Genomic DNA, 27421 nt, shown 5'->3' on the forward strand with positions numbered 1-27421 from the left:
AGAAGTCTTTAAGAACACCCTTTATATATATATATATATATATATATATATATATATATATATATATACACACACACACACACTTCTTTTAGCACTGACTCATTTGAAAACTGCACAAGAACAATGTTCCAGGAATCACTGTCTTTCACACTAATCTCATTACCTTGCCATGATGTAAGAGAGTTTCACCTGTGGAGTCCCAGAATGGCTCAGATGGGGAATTTTTTATACCATGCTCTCAGTATCTCTGAGTTATCTTTAGGATCAAGGATTCCAACAAGAGGTAACAGAGTAATTCTGCTGTGAGGTATACTAGATGGGATGAGTCTAAGTGGAAAGAATAAGCCATCCAATCTTTAGTGCTTTGAGGCATGAGCTCAGTATTGCCTACAGTCCTCTTTTAAAAATGAAAGGTAAAAATAGTTAGTGATACTAACACCATTATATATGATTTTTCCCCAGACATAGCCTGAGAGAACAGCCAATGTTATAAAAACATCATAATTTAGTGAGACAAAATCATCATCATATTCAGACAGGAGATGCTTCTTAAGTGAGGAAGAAGGTAAGGAGTGATTCCTCAAGTTTGGTAGACCTGGCTGATACACCTAAGGGCCACCATGTGAGAGAAGCCTGCACACATCTCAAGTTTAGACCCTTACAAGACTACAGGCAGTAGTCACAGCAGGTCCAGTCCTGAAGAAAGATGACTGATACAGACCCCTTCAATAAAAGAAAATTCTCATAGTCCTTCAAGATTCCTTGTTATAGGCTCACTGTATCTCAGCACCCCGCAACCCACTCCAAAATCTTTATGTTAAAGTCCTAGTACCCAGTAGCTCAGATGTGATTGTCTTTGGACATAGGGTTGTTAAAAAGGAAATTAAGTTAGAAAGAGTGAATCAGTGTGGGCCCTAATCTAATCTGACTGGTGCCCTTTAAGAAGAGGAGATTAGAACACACAGAGAGACACCAGGGATGCAAGTGTGTAGAGAAAAAGACCATGTGAAAAAGACAGAGAGAGAAGGCAGCCATCTACAAGCCAAAGAGAGAGGCCTCCTGAGAAACTCAACCTGCCGAGACCTTGATCTTGGAGATCTAGCCTCCAGAACTGAGAGAAAATAAATGTTGTTGTTTAAGTCACTCAGTTTGTGGTATTTGTTATAGTAGCCCTAATACACCAAAACACTCTTCAATAAAAACTTTTTAAAACAGAAAAATATTTGATAATAAATGGAATCACAATATAAAACCATTTGTAACTTTTGCTAATGCAAATCTCAATATTTTCTTGACTCTGAAGAAAATAATAGGAGCTTTGGAAAGGGTAAAACTAGCAGTCTCATGTTTTATTGTATTTTTAAAGAACTTGATCAAACTAATGTATTTACTCCACATGGCATTTACCAATTGATACACTGCACTTTATACATTCTTAAAACTACTTTACCTCTCTTCCTCTTCCCACATGGCTGTGGTGCATACTCCGGGCTCTTCTATGGAGCTTGTTAGTTTCCCTCAGTCACCAGCTATCTTCTAGATTCGTTCATGGTAGGATGTAACCATGTTGGGTTGTGAAGCAAGATCTGTTGCTTCATATTTCACCCACTTAAGAAAGTTATTTCCCATTAAATTTCTTATTTTCAATAAGGGTGGGGTTTAAATACTATCTAGAAAGTGATGCTAGTTACGTTAGGCTCTCTCTACCACAGAGAAATGATAGTAAATCTTCTCAGGCTGTTAAGCATTGAAAACAGCAGCCATTTAGATGACTTGGAGTGATTGTTGACTGGGAGCTACTGTCTTGTACCTGGCTTATTTTCTACTGAGCCAGGCATCCTGGCTATTGATTGAAGCAATTTTTCTCATCCCCTTGCTCTCTAACTACAAAATGGCCCTTCAGTGTTGACCTTAAAGAAGAGTGCTGCTTTTTTGTTTCCATTTTCCCTGATACATTTCCTGCCCTTTTCTTCCATAATAAGTGGAAAAAAAAAAAAAAAAAAAAAAGGAGTGCCCACACTCCCTTAGGTGGTTCCATGAGAAACATTCAACCTTTCTTTCTTGGCAGGAGAGATACCAAATATACATCTGCATTGGCAGTAGCTACCTGTGCTCCAAGGACTGTAAATTTTTGCTCTATTTTTGTCTTGTTGGATGATAATAATAGTCACATTTCTTGAGACCTACCAGGTGTCAGGTACTGAGTAAGTATTTCACACAGTAAGTTTAACCTTCACATGAATCCTATAAGGTGGGTACTATTATCCCATATTGTTGAATAGAAAATGGAGGCATAGAGTGGTTGAATAACTTGTCTCAGATCACAGAGCTAACAAGTGTTAAAGCCACATTCGGAAGCTCAGAGCAAGTACTCTTAGCCATCACACCCTACTCCCCTGCTTCCATTCCCTATCTCCCTTACTCATGTTTGAGAAAATTATTAGCCTTTCTGGTTACATAATGCCTGTCGAGCAGAGGATCTCAAGGTATCAGGTTGTGTCTTGAAGGCTAGAGTTGTACTGTAATTCGAAACCAGAAAAGCCTCCCCAGATCTTACTTAGTCAACAAAATTATACTACCTCTACAGATGAGGTCTATCATTATAGGAGGGTATTATATTATCATATTAATAGCTGCTTCCACATTTATCAACCCAATCTTTAATATAAAAAAGCGAATGGTGTCTGGCATTAAAACCAATGGAGAAATCATACTCCAAGGTCTTCACCCAGTGACTTAATCTATTGATAATCAGCATGGGAGTAATCCACGGTGCAACATATCTGCTTGCTCATCAAGTGTTTTAAGATAAAAGATGTGGCCAGGCACAGTGGCTCACATCTATAATCCTAGCGTTTTGGGAGGCCAAGGTGGGTGGATCACGAGGTCGAGAGATCGAGACCATCCTGGCCAACATGGTGAAACCCCGTCTCTACTAAAAATACAAAAATTAGCCAGGCGTGGTAGTGTGCGCCTGTAGTCCCAGCTATTCAAAAGCCTGAGGCAGGAGAATCGCTTGGAGGTTGCAGTGAGCCGAGATCGTGCCACTGTACTCCAGCCTGGCGACAGAGAAAAACTCCATCAATCAATCAATCAATCAATCAATAAAGATGCTTGGTTTTGTTGAAATTACTACTTCTGCTTTCAATTTAATTCCTTGATCACCTATCTCTGAATCATTTGTTTAGAATATAGTCTGAACTTAAAAAAGAAATCAGAAAACTAAGGTTAGAGCTTCCTATTTAATCTCAGCTATTGAGAAACAAATTTCTTAAACCCAGGGGATGTATCAGATAAACAAGTAGCATTCCAATGTTGAGTAATGACCTGTTTCAAGGTCATGATTAACTTTTCTTAATGAAATAGAAAATAATGGAGAATACCAGAGTGTATTATTACACATAGTGAGGTAAATATTATTTTGGAAAACTCTACTTTTCAACTGCATGTTAATGTAGCTGTGTGTTTTACAGCAGGTCACAGTAAAAAAACATTGGGAAAACACTGATCTTCTGTTAGGTCCACAGAAGTAGGAACATGCCTGGGTAGAAACTGGTCCTTGCATTCAGATAAGTTTCAGGAACACAGTACACTGTGAGGGTCTGTGGACATTTCTATGTGTGTATTTTTTCCAATATTTTCTTTCTTCATCTCCCAAATCTAAACTGTTTCAAGGGCCTTTCTTTTCTTCCATGAAGATGTTTCTTTCCTCTTTTCTGAGCCACTGTCACTAAGACATGTTCTCTTCCTTTCTCATATCTAGGTCACTGCCACAGCAACTCCATGGGCTTATTCCCCCTCCTTCCCTACTCTTTCTCTACTCACCAATCCATGTTATTTACCTTTTCAGACCATCTTTCCAAAAACTGTCTTTATATTTAGTAAATCTGTTTATAGTGAACCAAGTTCAAACTCTTTTATGTGGCCTCAACTTTCCTGCCTTTATGATCTGCATTTTCCACCATGCATCCTATTTTCCAAAATATTTTCCAAAGTAGGATGCATGGTGGAAAACGCAGATCATAAAGGCAGGAAGGTTTTTCTAATGGACGTGCCATTCTTACACTACTTCTATGCTTTTGACTGCATAGTTTAATTATTGAGTGTTTCTGTACCTAACTTGCTTCTCCAAATTCTATCTTAAGTCCTAACTCTCCCAAGGCCTTTTTTTTTTTTTTTTTTTTTTTTTTTTTTTGAGACGGAGTCTCGCTCTGTCGCCCAGGCTGGAGTGCAGTGGCCGGATCTCAGCTCACTGCAAGCTCCGCCTCCCGGGTTCACGGCTTTCTCCTGCCTCGGCCTCCCGAGTAGCTAGGTCTACAGGTGCCCGCCACCTCGCCCGGCTAGATTTTTTTTTGTATTTTTAGTAGAGACGGGGTTTCACCATGTTAGCCAGGATGGTCTGGATCTCCTGACCTCGTGATTCGCCCGTCTCGGCCTCCCAAAGTGCTGGGATTACAGGCTTGAGCCACCGCACCCGGCCTTTTCCCATGACTTCTTTACTTACTGCTGTTGTTCAGACCTCTTTCAAAAATTCATAGAAGTGGAACATGCTATACTTATATCAGTGTAGCCTCACTCAAGTCATTTTTTTCTTCTACATAACTTCTATATAACTCAAGTTATTATAAGCAGCTTGAGGGCAAGACCCACGTTTTTCTTCTGTGCTGGTAATTAAAATACTAGCAATAATGACATTATGTAGTACCCACTATGTGCCAAGTAATTAATAAATATTATGTATGGACTCATATATTTCTGAGCCTCACCTTATCCCTGGAAAATAGATAACAGTTAACCTTCTGATTAAATATTTATATTTCTGAATTCATCTATGTGTTAAAATTTATTTGTAAGATTGAAACTAAAATGCACAGCACCATCATAGCCAACGGTGGACATGCACAAAGTGGTAAAAATTTTGAGTTGGCCAATGTGCATGTTTCTAGCTGAGGTCTAACATGATGATGCCCTGCCTTTTTGTTTTAACCCTTATCTTATAACCAAGTATCCATTTCAGATCTTTTTACTGCCACATGTTTCATACTTTTGGGGCTTTTTTATGTTGTTGATTTCACTGCTTAAAATGAGCCCAGAATGGTGCTGAAGTAGTATCTAGTGATCTTAAGCACAACAAAGGTATGCTATACTTTACATAGAAAATAAGTATGTTAGATAAACCTTCTTTAGGCATGAGATAAAGTGCTGTCGGCTATGAGTCCAATGTTAGTGCATCAACAAACATACATTAAATAAGGTGCATTTTAAGTGAAACACACATAAAACAAAGTCATTTTGATTGGTGATGAAAATGTTGTGACCAGATTCTCAAAGGAACTTAATCCAGTATTTCCCTTTGGAGCAATGGTTCAGTATTTGTTAATTCAGAGTTTGCTGTAATGTTATAGACTACACCTATCACAAATAATGAATTGACTATTATCTCTTCTTTATTTCTTTTTTTACAGAAACTAAGAAATAAGGTAGACAAAGATTAAGTAATATGCCTGAAGATACCAAGATAGTTGGACAGGATGAAATTTGATTTTAAATATGTCTGATTAAATTTTATCAAGTCTTAAAGTTTCTGGAGCAAGCAGTGCAAACTCAATCCTCTATTGATAGAGTAAGACTGAGTTGAATTATTTCAGTGGTCAAAAAAAAGTAAACAAACAAGTTTTCTTTTTCTTTTTTTTCCTCTGAATTAGATATTCAGAGCATTTTTCTAATATTTTGTGAACCAATGTAAGTTCCTCAAACATTATTATATTACCTTTAGTTATTCATTTATTGTATCAACAAATATTTGAGTGTCTACATGCTTCAAGTACCAGGGTAAGCCCTAGGGACAAAATAATCTCTCAACAAGCTTAAAAGATATTGCTGAAGGCAGACCTAGCAACAATAATTATGATGTTGTGTATGAAAGTGCTATAGTACGGATGTTTACAAGATTTCAAAAGTCCACAGAAGTAGAAAAAATCTAACCTGCCTGGGATTGGGTGAGAAGACTTTTGAGAACAACAACAACAAAAACGACCTTTAAGCTGGATCTTAAAGAAACATATGTCAGATTAGAAAAGGGAGAGCTACAACACATAGCTTTAATGAATAGTCTTGGAGTTATGGCAGTCCAAAGGTTTGGAAAAGAATATGCTTGAAGGGAAAAGTTTTTGAAATATGTTCTAGTAGTTTTCTAAAATAAAATTATTACGGTGGCTTATCATTCCAAAACATATAAGCACATTTTCATTGTATGAGGTTTTTACAATGTTAACATCTCATAAATCAGGATGGGACTTAAAATGAAAGTCAGATTAGTATTGTCACAGGTATACACACAGCAGCTTTTCTTACTTACAGGGCATAAAATTACGGTGTATATTATAGTTAATATTGTCCAAACCAGGATAAAATATAGTTTTATACTCATATCCAAAGATGGGTACTTTCAGGAAAGAATAAGATCTTAGAGGGAGCTTCACCTTATGACTCAGCGGCTGACCAGGCAAAGCCTCTGCAGCCACCTCTTTAGGGAACAGCTGCATATGCTGCATTCACTTCTCCTCTTAGAGATCTGGTGAGTGACTAGTTGAAAATAGTGATAACGTCATAAATTACTTTCTTTGTTTCTTCTCTTTTACTGATCTATTTCAGTTTTGGCATCAACAATAAATAATGGGTATCATATATATGCTTTGATATGGACTTAATCATAATATGCAACAGCTGCCAAAGAGTTAAATGGCTACATGCAGACAGAGTAATGAATGAACCGAAACAGCTTTGCTGGTAGTTAACCCATGTTTCTTATGGAAGTAATTGTGCCCATTTTCATGGAATTCGGTGTTGATTTAGTAACGTGATACTTTTGGGATTTAGCCATGCATTTTTCTGTGAAATAAACAGCAGTGATACTTTTTTACTTTGATAAGTTCTTTTTTTTTTTTTTTTTGAGACGGAGTCTCGCTGTGTCGCCCAGGCTGGAGTGCAGTAGCCGGATCTCAGCTCACTGCAAGCTCTGCCTCCCGGGTTTTTACGCCATTCTCCTGCCTCAGCCTCCCGAGTAGCCGGGACTACAGGCGCCCGCCACCTCGCCCGGCTAGTTTTTTGTATTTTTTAGTAGAGACGGGGTTTCACTGTGTTAGCCAGGATGGTCTCGAACTCCTGACCTCGTGATCCGCCCGTCTCGGCCTCCCAAAGTGCTGGGATTACAGGCTTGAGCCACCGCGCCCGGCCTACTTTGATAAGTTCTAATTATCTTCACTGGATAATCATGATGGAATAAGGAAAAGCTAAACACTGTTTTGGTTTAAGAAAAATGTAGGGGTTATAGATGTTGTTTCTTCTTTTCTCCATTGTCAATGGCAGCAAATTATTGCTCTTAGTAAAAGAGGACATTAACTCCAAGAACTTAAACTGCAGTGGCTCATGTGATTGTAATGCTGTCCTTCAGTAAGGTGAATAATCTGGGAAAAGATTAACTTCACAATTTTATTAATTTCTTAAGGTGAATACACTGTTCTGATTTGTGAAGTTGTCAAGTTTCATGTTAAAGTAATGAAAGAAGATAACTGTACTAACGTTAAAAAATAGATTTGTTGTGAATTCATTTAGGGGATGATAACAATAATAACTTATATAGTTTGAAATTTTAAGGGTAAACATATAATTCTATGGATTTGTTAGTTAAAATACTTACATAAATCTCTCACATCCTGAATTACTATTATCAAACACAGATAGATAATATAAAAACAAATACAAGAACAAAGTTTCTTAGTGGTATTTAGAAACCCTGCTGAATTAAATTTTTCATGAACAAGTTTTCCCCATAGGCCAAAAAATAAGTTACCTTTTAGAAATAATAATGATAATTAAAAACAGGAGTCATTTTAACCAAAGGACCTCATGTGTTGGGAGGAATCAGAAAGACTTATCAGAGTTGAGCTAGAATTATGACAGGCAGATATGGAAGAGGAAGGAATTTAAGATGAGGAGGGCATTCCAGATCCTCCAAAAGACACCAGTAAAGTTAACGACATAGGAAAATGCAGCTGACATTTGTGAGGCGATGACGAGGATACCAATGGGCTTAGGACTTTGTGTATACTTCCTTTGATGAAGTGGGATGGAAAGAGAGAAACCTATTTCTGACTACACTAAAATGAAACAAGATAACTAGCCAAATTGCTCTATTTAATCAAACCAGCTAACGTCCATGACTAAGCAACTGGTTAATAGAATTGTTCATTGAATTTATGCACACAAATAAGCTGCTCAGTCAAAATATGTTCTAAATATAATCTGGTCATCTTAATTTCTTGAACTTCCACACATAAAAATTTTGAAGCCCTACACTTCTGAGAGTTAGAGATTCTTTCATAGAGTACTTTGCCTAATGTTTCAACTGTGAACAGAGTTTATGAGAATTTTTTTGAAATCACAACCTGTATTTTCTGTCAAAGACTTTAAATGCTATTTTTAATGTACATATTAATAGAAGCATTTCAGAACTACAGGGAAAAGTACTTGGTTATTTTATTAACATTTAAAACTTAGGAAAAAGCCTGTTTCATCTTTATAAGAGAAAAAGCATCTTTGAAATGCTCAAATGATAATAATCTTCCCATCCACTCCAGGAAATGTACTTTTACAATTACAATTTTAAATACGGACAATGGGGATATAATATAGAATTCAGCACCAATAATTCTCATAGCAGTTTCTTTCAGCAGTATATGCATATGATTTTAGCAATATATGTACCCCTATACAAATTAGGGTGTCAGTATTATTTATGAATGATTCCACAATTCCAAAAGCCTTCTTTTCCTCTTTCCCTCAGTAGCTAATTAAAACAAAACAAAACAAAACAAAACAAAAAAATCCTGTATTTTCCAAGTGAAATACAAATAAACTTACAAATTTAGAGTAGGCTGAAGGAACACAATACCTAATCTGGGAGTTTTGCCAGAGCTTTATTTTAATGAACTTTACGCAGAGATACAGTAAGAACATTATGCTGAAAATGCAGAAATCAACTCAACATTCTTTGTAGGAGGACCTTTTAATCTACACCATAAAAAGAGTTAATCTGAAATGCAAACTGTAGTTGCATTAAAGATGCTTTGCTTGCCATTCAATAAGCTTTGCTTTAATGGCAAAGGCAATACCGACATTGGGTGAGTACTTAAACTTTATTGTGGAAATAAATGACATTGTTCTAAAAGTCTTCCAAGACAAGAAAAATATGCATGAGAAGTTACCGAATTTCTTATTTTCTTAGCTAGAACAATTTTCTATTTGCCTTATATTTTTAGGGAATAGTTTGATAAAATTAAATATGTTTTCCTCCCACTAATAGCAAAATCCTAAACAATCTTTCAACTGTCTTTTTTGCATGTTATAGTTAATGTATTTTCATTATGCTTAATGCACTTTTAATAGTCTCCTATGGCAAGATGGTATATTAAATGTGGGAATAAAAGATCCATGATACCACCTTGAATTTTCTACAGTGCCTTTTATCTGGGGGCTCAAAGCACTTCACGCATGTTCTCATTCAGTATCTCCTTGAGGTGTAATATATGCATTTTATGGGCGAGGACACTGAGGTGGAGAATGACTGAGGGAATTGAGGTCATTTCCAGAGCTCACACTAAGCACAACCTGGATGAGCATTCTCTCCCTTCAGCCTGCCTCCAAGATGGCTGCACTGGCTTCATGGGACCAAACACTGATTGCATCTCCACTAGCCTTTTCCTTCATGAACTTGTCTCTCTTACCTGGACACCATCAGATGCAGGGATGTAACTTGCCCTTTTAAATGTGTCTGTCACATTTCTCAGGATCTCCACAGACATCAGAAGATCGCCTGCATAGAAATTTTTTCTCTGAGTTAAATCCAATAGTGTCTTGGTCACCTGGGACATTCCATCACCTGCCAGCATTCGCTGTCCCTTAGCAAGGTGCTCTTTAATCTGTGATGGTCAAAAGAACAGAGCAAACATCAGAATCTTCATTACCATTTATCTGAATAACTTCAACAAACAACTTTATTTAAAATTGCTCGGTCAACTTAAAATAGCCTTGCAATGCTTGGGAGGATTTGAAAACTGTAAATTGTGTGTATCCCATACTCAGATGGATAAACATCCAGCATGCAAGAATTAATGAGTGTATACTTTTCGTCAGGCTTGACAAACTTGCCATTTCTAGTTAGAACACACAATTCAACACATTCGGGAAAATGTGTATTAATTTAGGTTCTTAATTGGAGTAAAAATCAAAAATACTTTAGCATGTGGTAAACATGGGGGACTGTTTAGTAAGGTGTGATCAGAGATGGGAGATTATAAACACTTCAAAAATAGCCATTTTTACTTACAAGCTGAGCTTATTAACTTTTGCCTTGCCTCTTAAAATGAACAGATTATAGAGCAGCAAAGAAAGTTATTAGCAGTACAATTTTACTTAAAATATCTTTAAACTTTGGAGATTTACTATGACATGATAGAAAACCAGATTGCTTTAGCTTTATTAAAAAAAACCAAAAACCAAAAAACAGCAAAAACAATTAAAGTCTCTGCTGGGTCTTCAGCAACAGAATGAACTATTAAAATGCAAAGCTTAAACTAGTTTGATGGCCAGAGAAATGTGCTGCCAATTCTCACATTTGCTTGTTGTATAGTTCAAGGGAGGAAAAATATCTTAAAATGCAAAAGAATAGTAAGGTAAGAGAGGGTAAAGAAAGAGCAAGAATCCATTATACTTTTACTTGTTTACTGAAAGTTTAATCTGTACCTTTTCTTTGCTAAATTTGTTATAAAATTAACTTAAAAAATCATGAAATAATAATGAACAGGCCAGAGAAACGTTAAAGTACATTAATTGTAATTATCAATTTCCCATCAAGAACTGTGCCAACAAATCTTTTAAAGTAGGGCAATCAATCTGAACTAATCAAAAAAGTATAAATTTTCTAAGTATTATATTTCAAAAAGTGTTGAAATCTCAGATATTTTCCTTTTCTTTTTCTGTAAAGATGTCTAAAACAATTTTGGTAAAATAAAATTTTCAGAGACATACTTTATTTCCATTGTGTTATGCTAAAAGTCATAACATATTTAGGTACTTTACTTTTCCCTATTTTCTTCTTTCATTTCCTTTCATCTCTCTTTGGTAGCTGCCATCAACCATAGACTAAAACCCAAATGATTGACACGGCATCAGTAATCCAGCTCTTGCCTATCTCTATAGTGTCAATGCTAATTGCTTGGTAATGGAGTGGTATTCACGTATTTATTCATGAAAGAGACACAGCACTGGCCAATAAGAAGGACATGAACCCTCAAAGTAGAAGCCAGCTGGTTTCTACTTTGTACCAGGCTGTACCACCAGGCTGAACTCCAGTCCTGCTTCTAAACTACTGGTAATTATTTGTAATTTTCTGTTCAGGTCATGTGTTTCATGACTTCAGATTTTTGCAATAGATATCCTACCCTCTTTTCTTCCATGGTCTCTTGTTTAAAAACCACTCATATTTAGTTCTTGTTCTTCTAAATAACTAAACAGAGTTAATCAAAGCCTTCTCTTGTTATCTCTTAAACAGACATGACTTTTATCACAGAGAATGGTAATTATTTGCTTAAATATTTTTCTGTCCCAATAGTCTTTCTGACACTTGAGGGTAGGCTCCCTGCCTTATTCACAGTCTTAGCAAACAGCACAGCAAAATTTTGTTGCAGTGAATTCAGTTGTTATGCCCTAAGTACACCTTTGTGGTGCAATACAATGGAATGGACTTTAGAGCCAGGGGTGCCTAGGTTTGTGTTTCAACTTTGCAGCTTATTATCCATGTAATTGAGTTCATTGGAGACTCAGTTTACCATGTCTCCTCTAAGATTTGAAAAATGGATCTATATATTAAAAATGTTTTAAAAGTAATTTTCTTAACACAATTAAACCCACACAAGCCTAAGATAATTAGCAGAAGCTAGAGCATACAGGAAAGCATATTGCTCTCCCACGGTCTGTGTGCCCTACATGCTCTAGTTCCTGTGGACTTCTTCCCCCTTCCCCGGCATTTGCTGTGTTTTAGTGGCACTTGTCTTTTTGCTCTTCCTCAATAACATTAGATACATGCATATCTCAGGGCCCTTGCTTTTTTCTTTCTTTTTTTTTTTTTTTTTTTTTGGCGGGAGTGGGGTCGGGGCGGGTGTGGGTGGTGGGGATCTTGAATAGTCTTTCCACAAGCATTCATATACTTTTTGTCACCTTCTCAGAAAGGTCTTACCTGACTTCCTACCTAAAATGGAATCCTTGTCATTCTCAGTCATCTCGTCAGACTTCATCGTGCTCAACCTTACCTGCCATTGTGCCATCTATGTCTTGGTTTATTCATTTTTCTTCCTGTGCCATTAAGATATTAATGTAAGCCTTCTGAAGGAGGAGGTTTTGTTTATTATTTTATTCCCATTATCTAGAAGTTTATTCAATATACTGAATGAATGAGTTAAAGGAATGAATGGGTTAATGAATCAACATCCATCTATGCTTACATTGTTAGGTCATAGGATTAAGTTAGGCACACTTGAAAGACGTAACTCACTCATGGACATAGTCCATAGGAAACACTGGTAACAAATAGCATGAGACAAACACACTACATAACTTAAAGAGGTAGTGCTGCTTTTGAGCTGAAAAATGTCTGGTGCTCTAGCTGCACTTGTCCTTTTGCTCTTCCTCAATGACATTAGGTACAGGCATGTCTCAGGATATACATGAAGTATGAGGAAGGTTTTGAAGAGAAATGAAGCTAATAGAGTCTAACCTAAAAAAAGTCATAAAATTCAGTCCTCAGTTTTGTGCTGGCAATGCAAATCACAGCTGTGATACTCAAAGCTGCAGAAGATTAAATTGTTCTCCATTAGGAATAGAATGTAGCAATGGTTGCCACGGTAAATAATTAATGTCTGACTGCCTCAAATCGGCCCTTTCTCTATTATTTTGGCAACCCATACCTGTGCCTGTGAGGGATTTAACCTGTACAGATCTAATGTATGCTTCTCCTCAAACAAAAACATCACAACATAGAATTGAATCTTGAGAAATAAAACATTTAGACATGCTTTCTGTTTGCATTAAAAATAGTTACAGAAGGTACTGGATGGCTCAACTAATATGAAAGCCAGTCTGTCACGTCTAGGTCAGCATCAAATCTGGCCCAAGTCAGTAGTAAATTAACATCATTACCATCTGACAGCTGCTTAGAAGGCTTATGTAGAATGAGTTGTTGTCAGTCCAGCTCTTAGCAAACAGGTGCCCAGATGACAACACCAGCTCTAACAATTGACACTGATTAGCATCCTTCCTGGCATTGTCGGTGAAAAGCACTCGGGACAAATACCTTGTAATATTTTCACACACTGGTGAGACTATTCATTGCCTTTATACAGGGTATAAAGAATGTTTGAATAAGATACGTTTCTGTCCAGAATGTATTTAGTTGAAAGACAATTTCCTAGTTCTTGATCTTCTATCCACAACACATAGGTACTGTGAAGAGCTCTCTCTCTCTCTTTTTTTTTTTTCCTTATGTCTACCCTTTCACCACCTATTTCCTAGAATGACATGTCCAAGTTTATCTGCTAGATTGTTTTCCATTTTTTCTTTCTGGATTATGAAGTTGAGAATCAATGGGTTTGCTCATCTTACCTCTTCTCTGTTTCAAACTGTCCTTTATTTGCATTCTACTTCTCCTCCTTTGTTGTTGTCTCTATGGTTTAATTATACGGTTATTCCTAAGATTTTGAATCCCATCCAATCCCTTCTTCAATATTTCTCTCTCTCAAAAAAAAAAAATGGCCTGATATCATACATCTTATTTAAATACCAACTTCTCTTATTGCTACTTCCTTTCAACTACTGTCTTCTCCCTAGTTCTCTTCAAAATCAATATCAGAGGTACAAAATTTGGTTTGAGCCCAACAACTTTTTAAGTTGTAAATTAAAATTTCCAGTTACCTACAAAGTATGCTTTCTGGAAATCTTGCTAGCATGTCATGTTTATGCAGCAGTTGTAATCATAAAATCTAGATTTAAATTGTGGTTCTACTACGTATTACAAAGAACCACTGGAAAAATTATTTAACTCTCTCCTAGGATGATTTATATGTAAAAAGGAGAAAATAATCACATTGTTATTATGATGGGTTAATGTAAAAATAGAGGTTAAAGGTGGACATTCAATGACTGTTTCTTCTTCTCCCAAATTCAAGATCCAGTTTCTCTAAATACTAGCTTATGCAGTGTTTCTCTTCTCCCTCCTTTTCCTATAGACACGAGATGGATCCTGGTATAGGTCTTCAGTACTTAACTTCCAGAAGGTTAATTCTTTCTTCAACTGAATCTAATTGGCTATTTATTCTATTCATTAATTTCAATGACAATATTTCACTTATAGAAGTTCTGTTTAAAGTTTTTCATATTCTTTAATTATTTAACTGTGATTTCTGTTCGTTCACATCTTAATGATTTTAAACAATATATTATAGTTTTTAAAATATTTTCTATTCTTTTAAATTTCTTGTTTTGCTAAGTCTCTTGATTCCTGCATTTGCTGATTCTTCCTCATAATGTTTTGCTTTGTGATATTTATAATTATTGTAAACTTATATTCAGTGGGATATATTTATCTTTTGGGAGCCCCAAGTGCCTGGTTTGTGAAACAGTTGTTAGAGATGCTTTTGAGTGCATTTCTCTGGGAGTGGAACCTTCAGGCAGTTCATTGGTCCTGAATCAATTTATGCAAATTTTCATGTTAATTCCATCTGTTCTTGGTTCAGACTAGGAGTTTCCATTTCTGAAAGGCAATTTATTTCCTCTTCTCCAAGAAACTCTGTATGAATTACAAATTTCTTAGACATATTGCAGGCCTGAGAATGCATAAGGTTTTTCTACTTCATGAGGCTAGAGCAGCAATACAGTGCCTGGTCATTGCTGGAGGCTTGGAAGGGCATCACTGCTTGTGTGAGAAGTGTTGTTAGCATCCTCACGAAGGCTTTAGGACCTCGGCTCCTAGCACCCAGGGCTTGTGTATGATCTAACATTCCAGTAGCTTTTTCCTATGGTTCTGGCTTTGATATCCTCCTGTGTTAATTTCCAATACCACAGGATTCCTAGGTCTTTCTTTTGAGAGAAGCTATAAGTCAATATTTGAAAATATATACTTCCTATAGTTTATGCAGAAGTCATTATGATCTATAATGGTCAGCTTGGTTCACCCCACTGCTTTATTATGACTACTACAGGTACCCTAGTAACAATCTGTTTAAACTTCTCACCATTTCACCCTGCAATAATCATGGATTCTGTCTTTGCTCCCTGACTCATGCTATTCTATTACTTTAAATGCTCTCCCAAAATCCGCTCCTTAAATTGTTCTCTCTCTTTTCTCCTTCATGAATTCTTTTCGGATAACTGCAGTCATGATATGATCTCTATTTTCAGGCTCACAGAAGTAATCTTGCATATCTCATATCACTATAGTGTTTGTCCTGTTATCCATTCCACTAGAACATAAACTCTTAAAGAGCCTGTAGTTTCTTCTTCATCTTTGTTTCCCCTATAATCTCTAAAACACTATGTGACACACAAAAGTACCTGTTCAAAGGGCTTGCTGAATTGAACTAAAACTACAGGAGGATTTTTTTACTTTCAGCAACTATAATCCACAAATGTTGGCAAGGTAAAAGCAAGAGTCCATAATTATTCAAAACAAAGAAATACATAATAATTGGAGAACTTTTACATTTCCTGACAGAATTGTCTTGTAAACTATATCCAATTAATATAAGTAGGCAAATGAATTCAGAAATTTTAGAAATCTAAAGTTATATACTTGCTACCTTTAGAAAATGATAACAACAATAATATATCATTCTGACTATATGGCAAGCATGAGAATACATGTTTTAAAGGGGTACCTCACTTGAGCTTTAAAACAATCCTTGGAGGTGCCATAATGATTCACATTTACAGAAGAAGGAGTGGAGACTTAGTAAGGTTAACTGCATTCTCCAGGATTGCATAGCTCCTAAGTAGTGACTATGGAGATCTGAGCCCAGGCAGTCTGATCCGTAGTCCATGTGCTTAGCTAATACTATAAGCTTCACTCAGGTTTTATATGGTGCTTTCATTAGAAATTGTCAAAATACTTATTTTGACAATATTTAAGTGTATTAATATGTTTAATATGTTCAGAATATTTAAAAATCATTATCAACCACGTTTATGTTAAGGAGAAATTCAATATTTTTCCTATGAAGAAACAAAAGACATGAAGCAACTCACTGGATTCTTGAGGTATTGAAAATTATTTGAGTAGTAGTTGTTATTTTGGAATATAATGTGTAAGCATTTCTAAAGCCATTTACCAATACCTATAGAAGATTTTGTAGGTAGATTTACTCAAGTAGAGGTTGAATAAAAACCTAAGGATACCTTAAAGACTCCATTTCCTTTGGGTAGCGTGTTTTGATTATTGCAATTTAATCATGGAAATAATTAAGAAAGTTTTTTTTTAATTTTCATATTTCCTTTTAAAATTATAATTATCAGCAATTATGCTTGCTCACATTGCAACACTGTGAGCATCACTGCTCCAAAGAACAAGTCTTAAAAGTTTCTGTGTCATTCATATTTACTACTATTGAGAAGATCAACGGTGAAAGGGGGAAAAATGAATCTAAAAATAGTTGCTCTTCAGAGTTCTAGATTAAGCCTCCTTGTTCTTTATATAGAGAGATGTGGAGAGGGTCACGGTTTAAAGAGTAGGTGTGTTTCTGAAGTAACCTTATTCTTTTCTTTTCAAGCCTCCCACTGCCAGCCACAGTTGCTGCTATTGTGTGAATCTTAAAAAAAGGTTTATCATAGTTGCTCTGTGCAAATGACACATTTTAAACATCATATATTTATATATTATTTTCAGAATCAACTCCTCCAGTCCATCTGTAAGGTGTATTAAAGGCTTTCGCAGTTCTAAGTGGCTCCAATTAAAATATAATTATACATAGAGCTTTCTCATAAAGCAACAATCTAACTATACATTTTTTAATTTTGTTCATAATCTGTCATATCCTAAGACCAAAGTCACTCATTGGACAATGGTATTTGATTATTTACAAATCTACCTGAAGTCTCCATGAAATATAGAGATTATTCTATATGAAAAAGAAGATATACCCTTAGTTCTGGTAAATGAATATTTCTTAATTTTCCCTATGTTTGATATGAAGAGTTTGTGTTCATCTCAGGGTTGCCCTAAAGTGAAAAGATCAAGTCTGAAAATAAAATCATTGTCTGGAGACAATATGATAGGGCAGATTTGGTCCAGAATTTCACTGCATAAATCATATATGTATCACACAGAACTCAGAATTGTGGGTTGAACAGCATTTGGCCAAAAGTGCTTTGCATATCCCAGTTTCTTGTCTGAGGAATCTCTGAAGTAAGAGATTGGACGGCATGGATTTGAGAACTGTAAATTATTGTTATGGGAATAAACTGAGCCATGGAGAAAACTGAGTCTGGTATTTACTGTGCATATTTTCCTGTAAAACCTGAAGCTTCCAAAAGAATGAGAGCATAGTAAATTTGCCTACCCAATATAAACAATGGATAGCTTTAATTTCAGAGTTTTTGGCTAGAAATGACAAAACTGCAATCCTGAGCAAAGGACACATGTAGGTGAGACTTCTTGTCTAAACATCAAACAAATCTAGATGTTCTCATAAATATTTTGAGCCAGCAGATGGAACTAGAGCATGCTCTATGAGCTTAAAACAGTATAGTGGCCACAAACTGGCGCCCAAGCTTTTAGGAACCTCCCCCAGTCTGAAGCAGAGCACTAAGTAACATGCTGTTTCTCTATGGGTTTCTCAATTCTATTTCCATTACTTGACTTTTCTGGTTCTAGGGATTGTATATCAGTCAGAACAGGATAGATTATGCTGTGCTAACTACTTCAAAATCTCAGTACCTGAAAGCAACAAAGGAATATTTATCACACTGCATATGCAACCCACATCATCAGGGAGGCTCTGTTTATTATAGTCCTTCAAGGGCTTGAGATGATGGAGGATAAAAGACCTTGCAATGGCAATGAATGACACTCTCAGGCCTGACACGGCAATAGTCACCTCCATGCACAACCAATTGACCAGAACTAGCCACACAGGTAACTAACATCAAGGGGGTGAGGAAGTACAATCCTCCCATATGCCCAGAAAAGGAAAATCAGGTATCATCTAATATGATATGTTTTGTGATGGTATAATGCTAACTAATTGTCATTTTACTTCTTTGCCTCTCTCTAGTGCCAGTGGATTCATTCATCAAAATATCAACGCTGGATAAAACCTACCACAGTGCTTCTCAAACTTTAATGTGCAGTGAATTACAAAGAGCACTTTTCAAAGTTGCTGATTCTGATAAAGTAGGTCTGGGGAAGAGTCTGAGATGCTACATTTCTAACAAGCTCTCAGGTGCTGCTGATACCTCTGGTCCTCAGAAAACCTTCTGAATAGCAAGCCTTTAACAAATGCCTTCCCTGCACCTGCATTCAAGTAGCTCAACTTTGTTGCAGAAAAATCATAACCAAACTGACAGCTATACTCTAAATTCTGTATTTCAGACTTCAGGTTGTATGCAATGCAGCCTGCTAATCCTATTATATTTCTCTAATGGGCTTATTTTCAACCTTCTGGAAATTACTGTTTTATACCTTTTCATCTCTCTTAAAAAGACACACGTTTCCTCCTAAATCCTCACTCTTAGCTAATGATCCTGCCTCATACTAAATGGAGAAAAAAGAATCCATCAGATGAAAACCCCATAATCTCTCCCACACAAAACCCACTAAGCTCTTTTCACTGTATTCATCTTTCCCATCTGCTTTCCTCTGGTTATAATGGAGAAAGTATCTTTTCTCCTACCAAAGTCAATTTTTTGACATTTGCTATGGCTAACATTTCTTTTTGCCTTGTTGGGTATTCTTGAATTGTTCATGTTTCTCTTCTAAATTTTTACTGGATAATTTCTTTTAACATATAAAAATGTTATAATATTTCTCAATTAAAACAAAACAAAATAATACGAAACCCTTTTTTGGCCTTACATATCCTCCTAACTACTACCCTATTCTTCTGCTCTCATTCATTATCAAAATTTAGAAAGGGATGAATACACAACCTTTTTTACTTCCTAATCTCCTGTTCTTTGTGTTGATGACTTCCAAAATTATTTCCTGTCCAGAAATTAGAATCTGAGTTTCCGACTCCCATACCCAATTACATTCTCCAGATTTAATAGAAACAACCTTTGACAACCCCCAACCTCATCTGTCCCAAATTATTCCTCGTGGTCCTGCCTTCCCTGCCTCAGAAAAATGACATTATAACCAGCCAAATGTGATTACTAACCTTAATAAAGGACACCATCATCTCTCGTCTGGATTACTGCAGCAGGTTTCAAAGCTTCCAGTCCTGCCACCCTATGGTCTATCCCCCATAGAAACCTCATATGACCCTCTTTAATTAGATTTAATCAAACCATCCCTCTTCTCAATGCATTGCCATTGCACTTATTATTAAATCCAAACTCCTAGCAAAGGCCTTAAGGCACAGCTCTCCAGCCTCATCTCATGATACTCTCTTTCTGCTTACTACCTCTGGCCAGTAGATCTTTTTGCTTTCTTAAAGACCTCAAGGTATTTCCAAATGTCATTTTCACTACATGGAATGTGCTGTCATTTCCTGACATAGTCATTCTCTCCACCCTTTACACGTTTATCTCATGCATTCATCTCATCTTTCAGGTCACAGTATTAAATGTTATTTCTAAGAAGAAATAGAGAGACCTTACTGTTTGCTTGTTTGTTTGTTTTTTATCTGAAATCATTTCCAAACATTATTCTGTATGTTGGCACCCTGCTAATTTCCTTTAACATATAAAAATTTGAAGTTATTTTTAATCTCATCTCCTGTCTATTTATATTTATATTGAATTTATTGTGTATTACATTCAAGTTGCTTCCCCAGGTCCTTTAGCTCTACTTGGCACATAGTTAAAGGTCAATGATTATTTGTATAATGAATTAATGGGTAGATGAATGGACAAATGATTGAATAACACAGTATAGTTTCTTTTGTAATTTTTTTCCCATTGGTATTACTCTGAATATACTTCTCTATATAATTATATTCGATTACCATTACACTATACAATTATATATACTATATATATATATATATATATATATATATAATATACTACACAATTATATTCCAGCCTATAAATAAGTTTCACTTCAAAAAGTTTCAGACGAGATCGGGCCCACTCAGTGTTCGTATGGCCGTAGACACTTCAAAAAGTTTCAATGCCTAAAACTGACTCTAACATTTATCCTCCAAGTCACACTAAAAGCATACTTTGGGAGAAGCTTAACACTCTCCTTGGCTTTTGTTGATATAATCAGTAATAAGTTATAAGGTTAAAAATAGAAAAAATAGTATATCTATTAGAGATATTTCATATATATACATATATGTATGTATATCTATATGTATGTATATCTATACTATAGTATATCTAGATATACTAAAAAATAGTATATCTATTAGATATATTTCTCATATATACATATATGAAATGTACATATGAAATATACATATATGTATATATATGAAATATCTCTAATATACTATTTTTTCTATTTTTAACCTTATAACTTATTACTGATTATATCAACAAAAGCCAAGGAGAGTTTGTATATGTATATGTTTGTATATTTATGTATATGTACATGAGATATATATATATATCTCATAGGCTTCCTTAAAATTTCAAAGGGAACACAATCATATGTGACTAAAGATTATTTTTCTTTCTTTTTTATAATACAATTTAAATCTACTGGTTTGGGATAATGTCTCACTTATGTAAGACTAGTGTTTTTTGTCATTGCAACTAGAAAAACTCACATAAATTACAAAAATGACACTTTCAAGGACATCAGAGAGCTATGTAAGTAGTGAGAATGAGATGAACTAAATTGCCAGATAGTAGAGATCTTTTCTGAGGTAAGCCAAATATGTCATTCATTTTTTTTCTCTCTTGTGAAAGTTTGTTAATTCTGGGTAAGAACTGAGGGTCAAGCATGGGTCAGGCAGATTACCTCTGGGGTAGAAAGAGAAATTAATGTAATTTGGTTGGCCAGAGATGGAAAAATACAGTGAAAATTTCAGGGGCCCTAAAAATCCTGCTCAGATTTTTTTTTTTTTTTCCCCCTCAAGAGACATTCGCTGAGCTTTTGAGCTGTGTAAAAAGCTGAGGAGATAGGATGAAAAATTATTAAATGCAGAACTGCAATTTTCCCTTTCCTTTAAGAGCTTTGGGAACTAAGGGAAGAGTCCAGAGTTAAGCACCCAGTTGGCCTCACCCTCAAGACAGTTGACAGATTTGAAGTTGCTTGGGCAGAAAGTTAGAACGTGGAAGTAGCAACTACTGAAGGCTGAGCTGAATCTCCCTCGGTCTCTCAGAGCTGACAGGATGGGCACATGTAGGCTCTAGAAACATCATGGAGAAAGGCAGCCTAAGCAGATGTAGTCTTATTAAAAGTGCAAAATAGCCCTGACCCAGATCAATTTCTGATTGAATTAAAGTATCAACTCCTCATTGTATTTGAATAGCTAAGGAAAGGAAGGATATTTTCTGGGATACATTAGCCAGTATGATTTGAAGACCATATGTTTATTTTATGCAATGTCTGACATTCAATAAAATATTACTGGATATGAAAAGTGGCCAGGAGATACGACAGACAAAAAGCAAAGCAAAGTAGACTCACAGATTATGCAGATGTTACAGTTATAAATGTACTTTGGGAGGCTGAGGCAGGCGGATCACGAGGTCAGGAGTTCCAGACCAGCCTGGCCAACATGGAAACCCCATTTCTACTTAAAATACAAAAATTAGCTGGACGTGGTGGTGGGTGCCTGTAATCCCAGCTACTCAGGAGGCTGAGGCAGGAGAATCGCTTGAACCCTGGAGGCAGAGGTTGCAGTGAGCCGAGATCACAGCATTGTGCTCCAGCCTGGGTAACACAGCGAAACTCTGTCTAAAATAAATAAATAAATAAATTACAAAATAGACATTGTCCATTCTTTGGAGAGTCCCAAAAGTGTTCCGATATTAAAAACAGAAACAAAGTGTATTCTAGACTAGGAGTCAGTAAACTATAGCCTGCAGGCCAAATCCAACCCATTGCCTGTTTTTGTATAAAGTTTTGCTGAAACACAGCCATGCCCATTTGTTTATTTATTGTCTGTAGCTGTGCTCTTGTACTACAAAGCAGAGTTGAATAGCTGCAACAGAAGCCATATGGCATGTAAAGTCTAAAATATTGACTATCTTGTTCTTATAGAAACAGTTCACCAGCCCTGTTCTAGTCTTATAATACAATACATAAAGTTACTACAATTGAAAGCTTTCTTACAGGCATAATGGAAAACTCATTAGGAATCTGTGAAATAGGTTGTAAACTCTGACATATGAATTGCTTAGAAAAGAAAGATTTAAATAACACCTCCCTTCCAAGTTTGTTTGTTTCCCATCAGTGTCAATAAATGTTAGCTATTATTATTTGCTGAAAACACAGGGAGCACATAATTTTATTCAGGACCACATGTTAAAAACTCCATAACTGTGGAGCTGAACTCAGATCTCAAAACTCTAACAGGTGGTTTCAAATAAAATAAAGAGGCTTCTGCCCATTTTAGAGAAAGCAATGTCCTTTAATTTTCCTTGTTATTGTTGGGTTCTGCAATGATTGTTTGAATTCCTAAATGAGTACTCACAACATTTTGGAGTGTGGCGACAATAATTAAAAGGCAGTCAAATGCTATGTCTTGAGTACTAAGAACAAAGTTGTCCACGTGATTTCATGAGAGGACTATGTAGTTAGAAATACATGTATATGGATGCAAAATCAATGTAATAATTAGTAATAATAATAACTCACAGTTACCGAATGTGTACTACGGTCTGGTAACAATCCTGTTCAATTTGTCTGGAGTGACTTCCTTATTGATTCAGGGTTAAGAACTTCCACGTGATTATAATGTTGTCAGGATTAAGAACTACTGATTTAGGTGCTCCCGGCTTTCCATTACTTGCCATGTTCCTGCCTTATTTTATTACATAGAACTTGCAGAACAGGTAACTCCTGTCTCGCAGGCTTACTCACCCTCACCTAATTGGTTAATACTTGAAAATTAAAACCATCTGCTAGTTCCTATGACCAGCTGAACCTCGGCATTCATTTATTGGTTTCTTAATTGCTCATTAAAGAAACAGTGAGACTAGCATGCTTTTTAGCTCAATACATACTTGTTGTAAACAAGACCTATGATGGTATTGTTTTGTTTTCTTCCCCCAAATAAGCTGCAGTAATAAAATGTGTTATTGTCTTTTAGGCAATGTGCTGAGCATTTGTGCAATGAGATGGTGACCAAAAAAGTGTGATATGTGAGGAGTTTTGTTGCATTAACTTGAGAAAAAAGGAAAGCAAATATTCACCTTTCTGTCTCTTTCTCTCTCTTTGTCTCAGTTTCTTTATCTCTCTTGGTCTCTCTGTCTCTCTTGGTCTCTCTGTCTCTCTGTAGTTCCAGCTATCTGTTCTAATAAACTACCCATAAGAGTAGAGGACGGCCGGGCGCGGTGGCTCAAGCCTGTAATCCCAGCACTTTGGGAGGCCGAGGCGGGTGGATCACGAGGTCAGGAGATCGAGACTATCCTGGCTAACATGGTGAAACCCCGTCTCTACTAAAAATACAAAAAACTAGCCGGGCGTGGTGGCGGGCGCCTGTAGTCTCAGCTACTTGGGAGGCTGAGGCAGGAGAATGGCGTGAACCCGGGAGGCGGAGGTTGCAGTGAGCCGAGATCACGCCACTGCACTCCAGCCTGGGAGACACAGCGAGACTCCGTCTCAAAAAAAAAAAAAAAAAAAAAAAAAATTGAGTAGAGGAAAATAAGAGGAATAAAGTCCTTAAACAGGATTCAAGCTCTTTAATATCTGTAAAATATGTTAGGTAAAGATGACTAAATAATCACTCCAATATTTGTATTTGTTTGTTTAATGAAGATTTGAATCATAGAAAGAGTTTTAAGGAATAATAACCTAACACGGGACATTTATACCGAATTCTTCATATTTTCCTATGGAAGAGCTTCCATTAGAGTAGTATCTTTACCCTTTCTCCATCTTCATCACTCACTCATCTCCAGGGAAGGAGGAGTGATATACCTGTCCAATACATTTAGGAGAAAGCATTGGTATGCTTGGACCACCCCCCTTTGCTTTAGATTTGTCTACCTACAGGGGCATACATTCTGCCAGTTACACACAGCTTGTCTCCCCAGGTGTCTGTTTGTATGTATGTAAAAGAGAGGAAGAGGAGGAAGAGGAAAAAAGAGAGAGAGAAAGAGAATGTCGCCTGTGATTGTTCGCATACACCAAAGACAAAATAAGTCTATTTGTTCAAGTGTAGGCTGGCCCACTGGACCACAATATTTAGCCATGTTCTCCAAATAGCTTTATAAGTAATAAGAAACGATATTGTTAACTTATTTGACACCTGTGCCTATTTTTCAAGAGTTTTGCAATTATGTTTGCTTTGTCTGGTATACAATTCAAAACATACTCCACAGTATGAAATGAAACATTAACATATTAAAAATTTAAAATTTCCAAGAATCTCACTACATTTAGCACTTTGTTCTTATATTCTCAATTTTATTTAATTGGGTATGTGTAGTTGTGTCTTGTCTTTTAAAAAACAACAACAAACATATTGACATCATTATGCAATGGCTGAATAATTTCATAAAGTGATTTCACCAATCACTACACATTTCTAGATATTTCGGGGCTAGAAAAATTGCACATGAAGGCTAATACTCGTTACTTTCATGTGGTTAATATGCATAAACATTAAGTCTGGTGTATCACCTTCTCAGAACTCTCCAGCTACCAGTATCCTTCTACGGATAAGAAAAGTAGCAAAGTCATACTTTACTCAAAAATCTATGAAATATTTATTAATAGTATACGCTTAGTATTGTGTTAGGAACTATAGCAATGGAGGTTTGCAAAAAAAGAAAAAAAAGGTTCTTGACCTCAAATAATTCAAACCAAATGTCCAACATGACAGATTAGTGATTTTATATCTTAAACTTATTAATGGCCCTTTTGCTTACCTCATCTGATTTATAATTGAGAGTTCATAGAACATACACAACTAATGTTTATTAATGATAAAATTTCATTTCAAGTTTAGGTGATTGCTATATATTTATAAAGTAGGTATACACATATATTGTAATCTATGTTTCAAATAGTTGGAAAACATAGATCTACCTATTTTTAATATTTTTCTACAGTAGATTATAATTAATTATTATTGAATGAAATTTTTGAATATAGAGGGGTAAGACAATGAAATCTCTTAAGGATTAAATGTTGAAATGATAAACTACTAAAAGAGAAAAAAGCATAGTCTCCAAACTAACTTAAGAATTTGAGGAAGTCTCAAATGTTCTATATCACAAATACTATCTAGTTTTGCTACTTAGACAAAGCATGACTTAGCAAAACCTCAGAATGAGTAAGACTATGCAGAAACGTTGATCTCATTTCTGTTTCCAATTGAGTATGCAGAGTATGGATGATGAGGCTGATGTGTGACATAAGCATTATTTAAAGTATAGATTCATTCATCCTATACTTTACTGAACATGTGAAAAGATCATGCTCTTTTCTTGTGTATGCATACATACACAAGCCCTAGATTTGTGTATGTATGCATGTATAAATGTGTGTGTATATTTCATACATGTATTTGAGCATAATTCATATGCCAAAATATATGCAACGTCTATCTTCTATCTATCTATGTAACTATCAACTATCTGTCTATCTATCTACTTACCTATCCAACCATCTGTCCATATCTAATTTATCTATACCTTTCTACAGGTACAGCTCAAATTAACAATATGTTGAGTTCTATAATTGTATTCTTATTGAAACAATTCTTTAAACTCAAAATCAATTTTCTGTACCCAGAAATATTAATGCCCATTGTTACACAACTCTTTCACAATGGTATGATTATTTCATATATCTCATTTGTTCCATTCCAAAACTTCCACAGGTGCTAAGATGATGGAACCAATTCCATTTTGTAAATAGCAAGATAAGACTTGAGTGTGATCATGTGACTTTTCCTAAGAACATGTACGCAGAAAATACTGCTCCCGGCAATAGAGTGTAGGACAGATGATTTCATATCAAAAGTCGAAAAGATTAAATGGCCTAAAGAAAAGAGATTAGGTTTTGAATCAATTGTGCCTAGGGCATACCTTTCACTCTTTACCTCACTGAAGTGGACTGCTCCCCTACAGATATTCAGTTTCTTTTTATGTAAACTGCAGCATGGACACCCATCTTGCAGATTCTTGTGAGGACTGGGATTCATTTATGAAAGTTTCCAGCCAAGTGCCTGGCACTATGTAGGAGCCGAATAAACAGAGGCAGCTTTTTACTATACAAGATCATGCACCTGATAATTGCAACCAAGTCAACAAGGGCATATTCATATCTGCTGTCAATTATTGACTGAATAATTTCAACAGGATTCACACTTTGAGAGTTCATTTCTTCTATTTCACTGAGTGTATCTATCTCATCCATCATCAGATGGCCTGCACTCAAGAATGAAACCTCATTTAAATATTGCAGTACAAAACAGTACATTTGGAAAGTGAAAATTTTCTGCAACAAAAGTGATACTATTCATTCTTAGCAAATTTGTAAAGATTGCTCTATTATTTACTTAATCCATGCAATTATTCCCATTCATCACCATGACTAAACAAGAACTGAATATGGATATAATTAAAGTAAACAAAGTCTAGTGACTAAAATTAGAAAAAAAATCCATTAAAATTTAATCTATATGTTTTCACTTACACCTAATTTTGAAATATAATGGTCTGAGTTATTGAAAGCTATTAATAAAAGAAGCTTTATATTTCATATTCTTAAATTTTATATTATGAAACTAAGCTATATGTTATATTATCTCACATATATATTTTTGTCTCTAAATATAAACAAAAATGACTATAAAAAATACATGTGTATATTTATATATCTGCATATAATATATAAATATAAAACCTTATTTATATTTCTATTTTTACATTTATATCAATATAATACATATTATATGATATATAAATATAAAACTTTGTATGATAAATATGTAAAAATAATTATGTATTTTTCTATATTATAAGT

General features: G+C 35.6%; 1 protein-coding gene across 4 annotated transcripts in view; it reads right to left on the bottom strand.

The window, feature by feature from the left end:
• LOC105479493 (adhesion G protein-coupled receptor B3) overlaps positions 1 to 27421 on the bottom strand; it is a 735858-nt gene that overhangs the window by 382028 nt on the left and 326409 nt on the right. For all 4 annotated transcript variants that reach the window (XM_071095963.1, XM_011737487.3, XM_071095965.1 and 1 more), the window contains one exon: positions 9786 to 9980. In XM_071095963.1, coding sequence (XP_070952064.1) covers positions 9786 to 9980 — 195 coding nt within the window. The remainder of the gene's footprint in view (positions 1 to 9785; positions 9981 to 27421) is intronic.

This window comes from Macaca nemestrina, chromosome 5 (assembly GCF_043159975.1).
Source record: "Macaca nemestrina isolate mMacNem1 chromosome 5, mMacNem.hap1, whole genome shotgun sequence".
In the NCBI taxonomy this organism is placed as follows: Eukaryota; Metazoa; Chordata; class Mammalia; order Primates; family Cercopithecidae; genus Macaca; species Macaca nemestrina.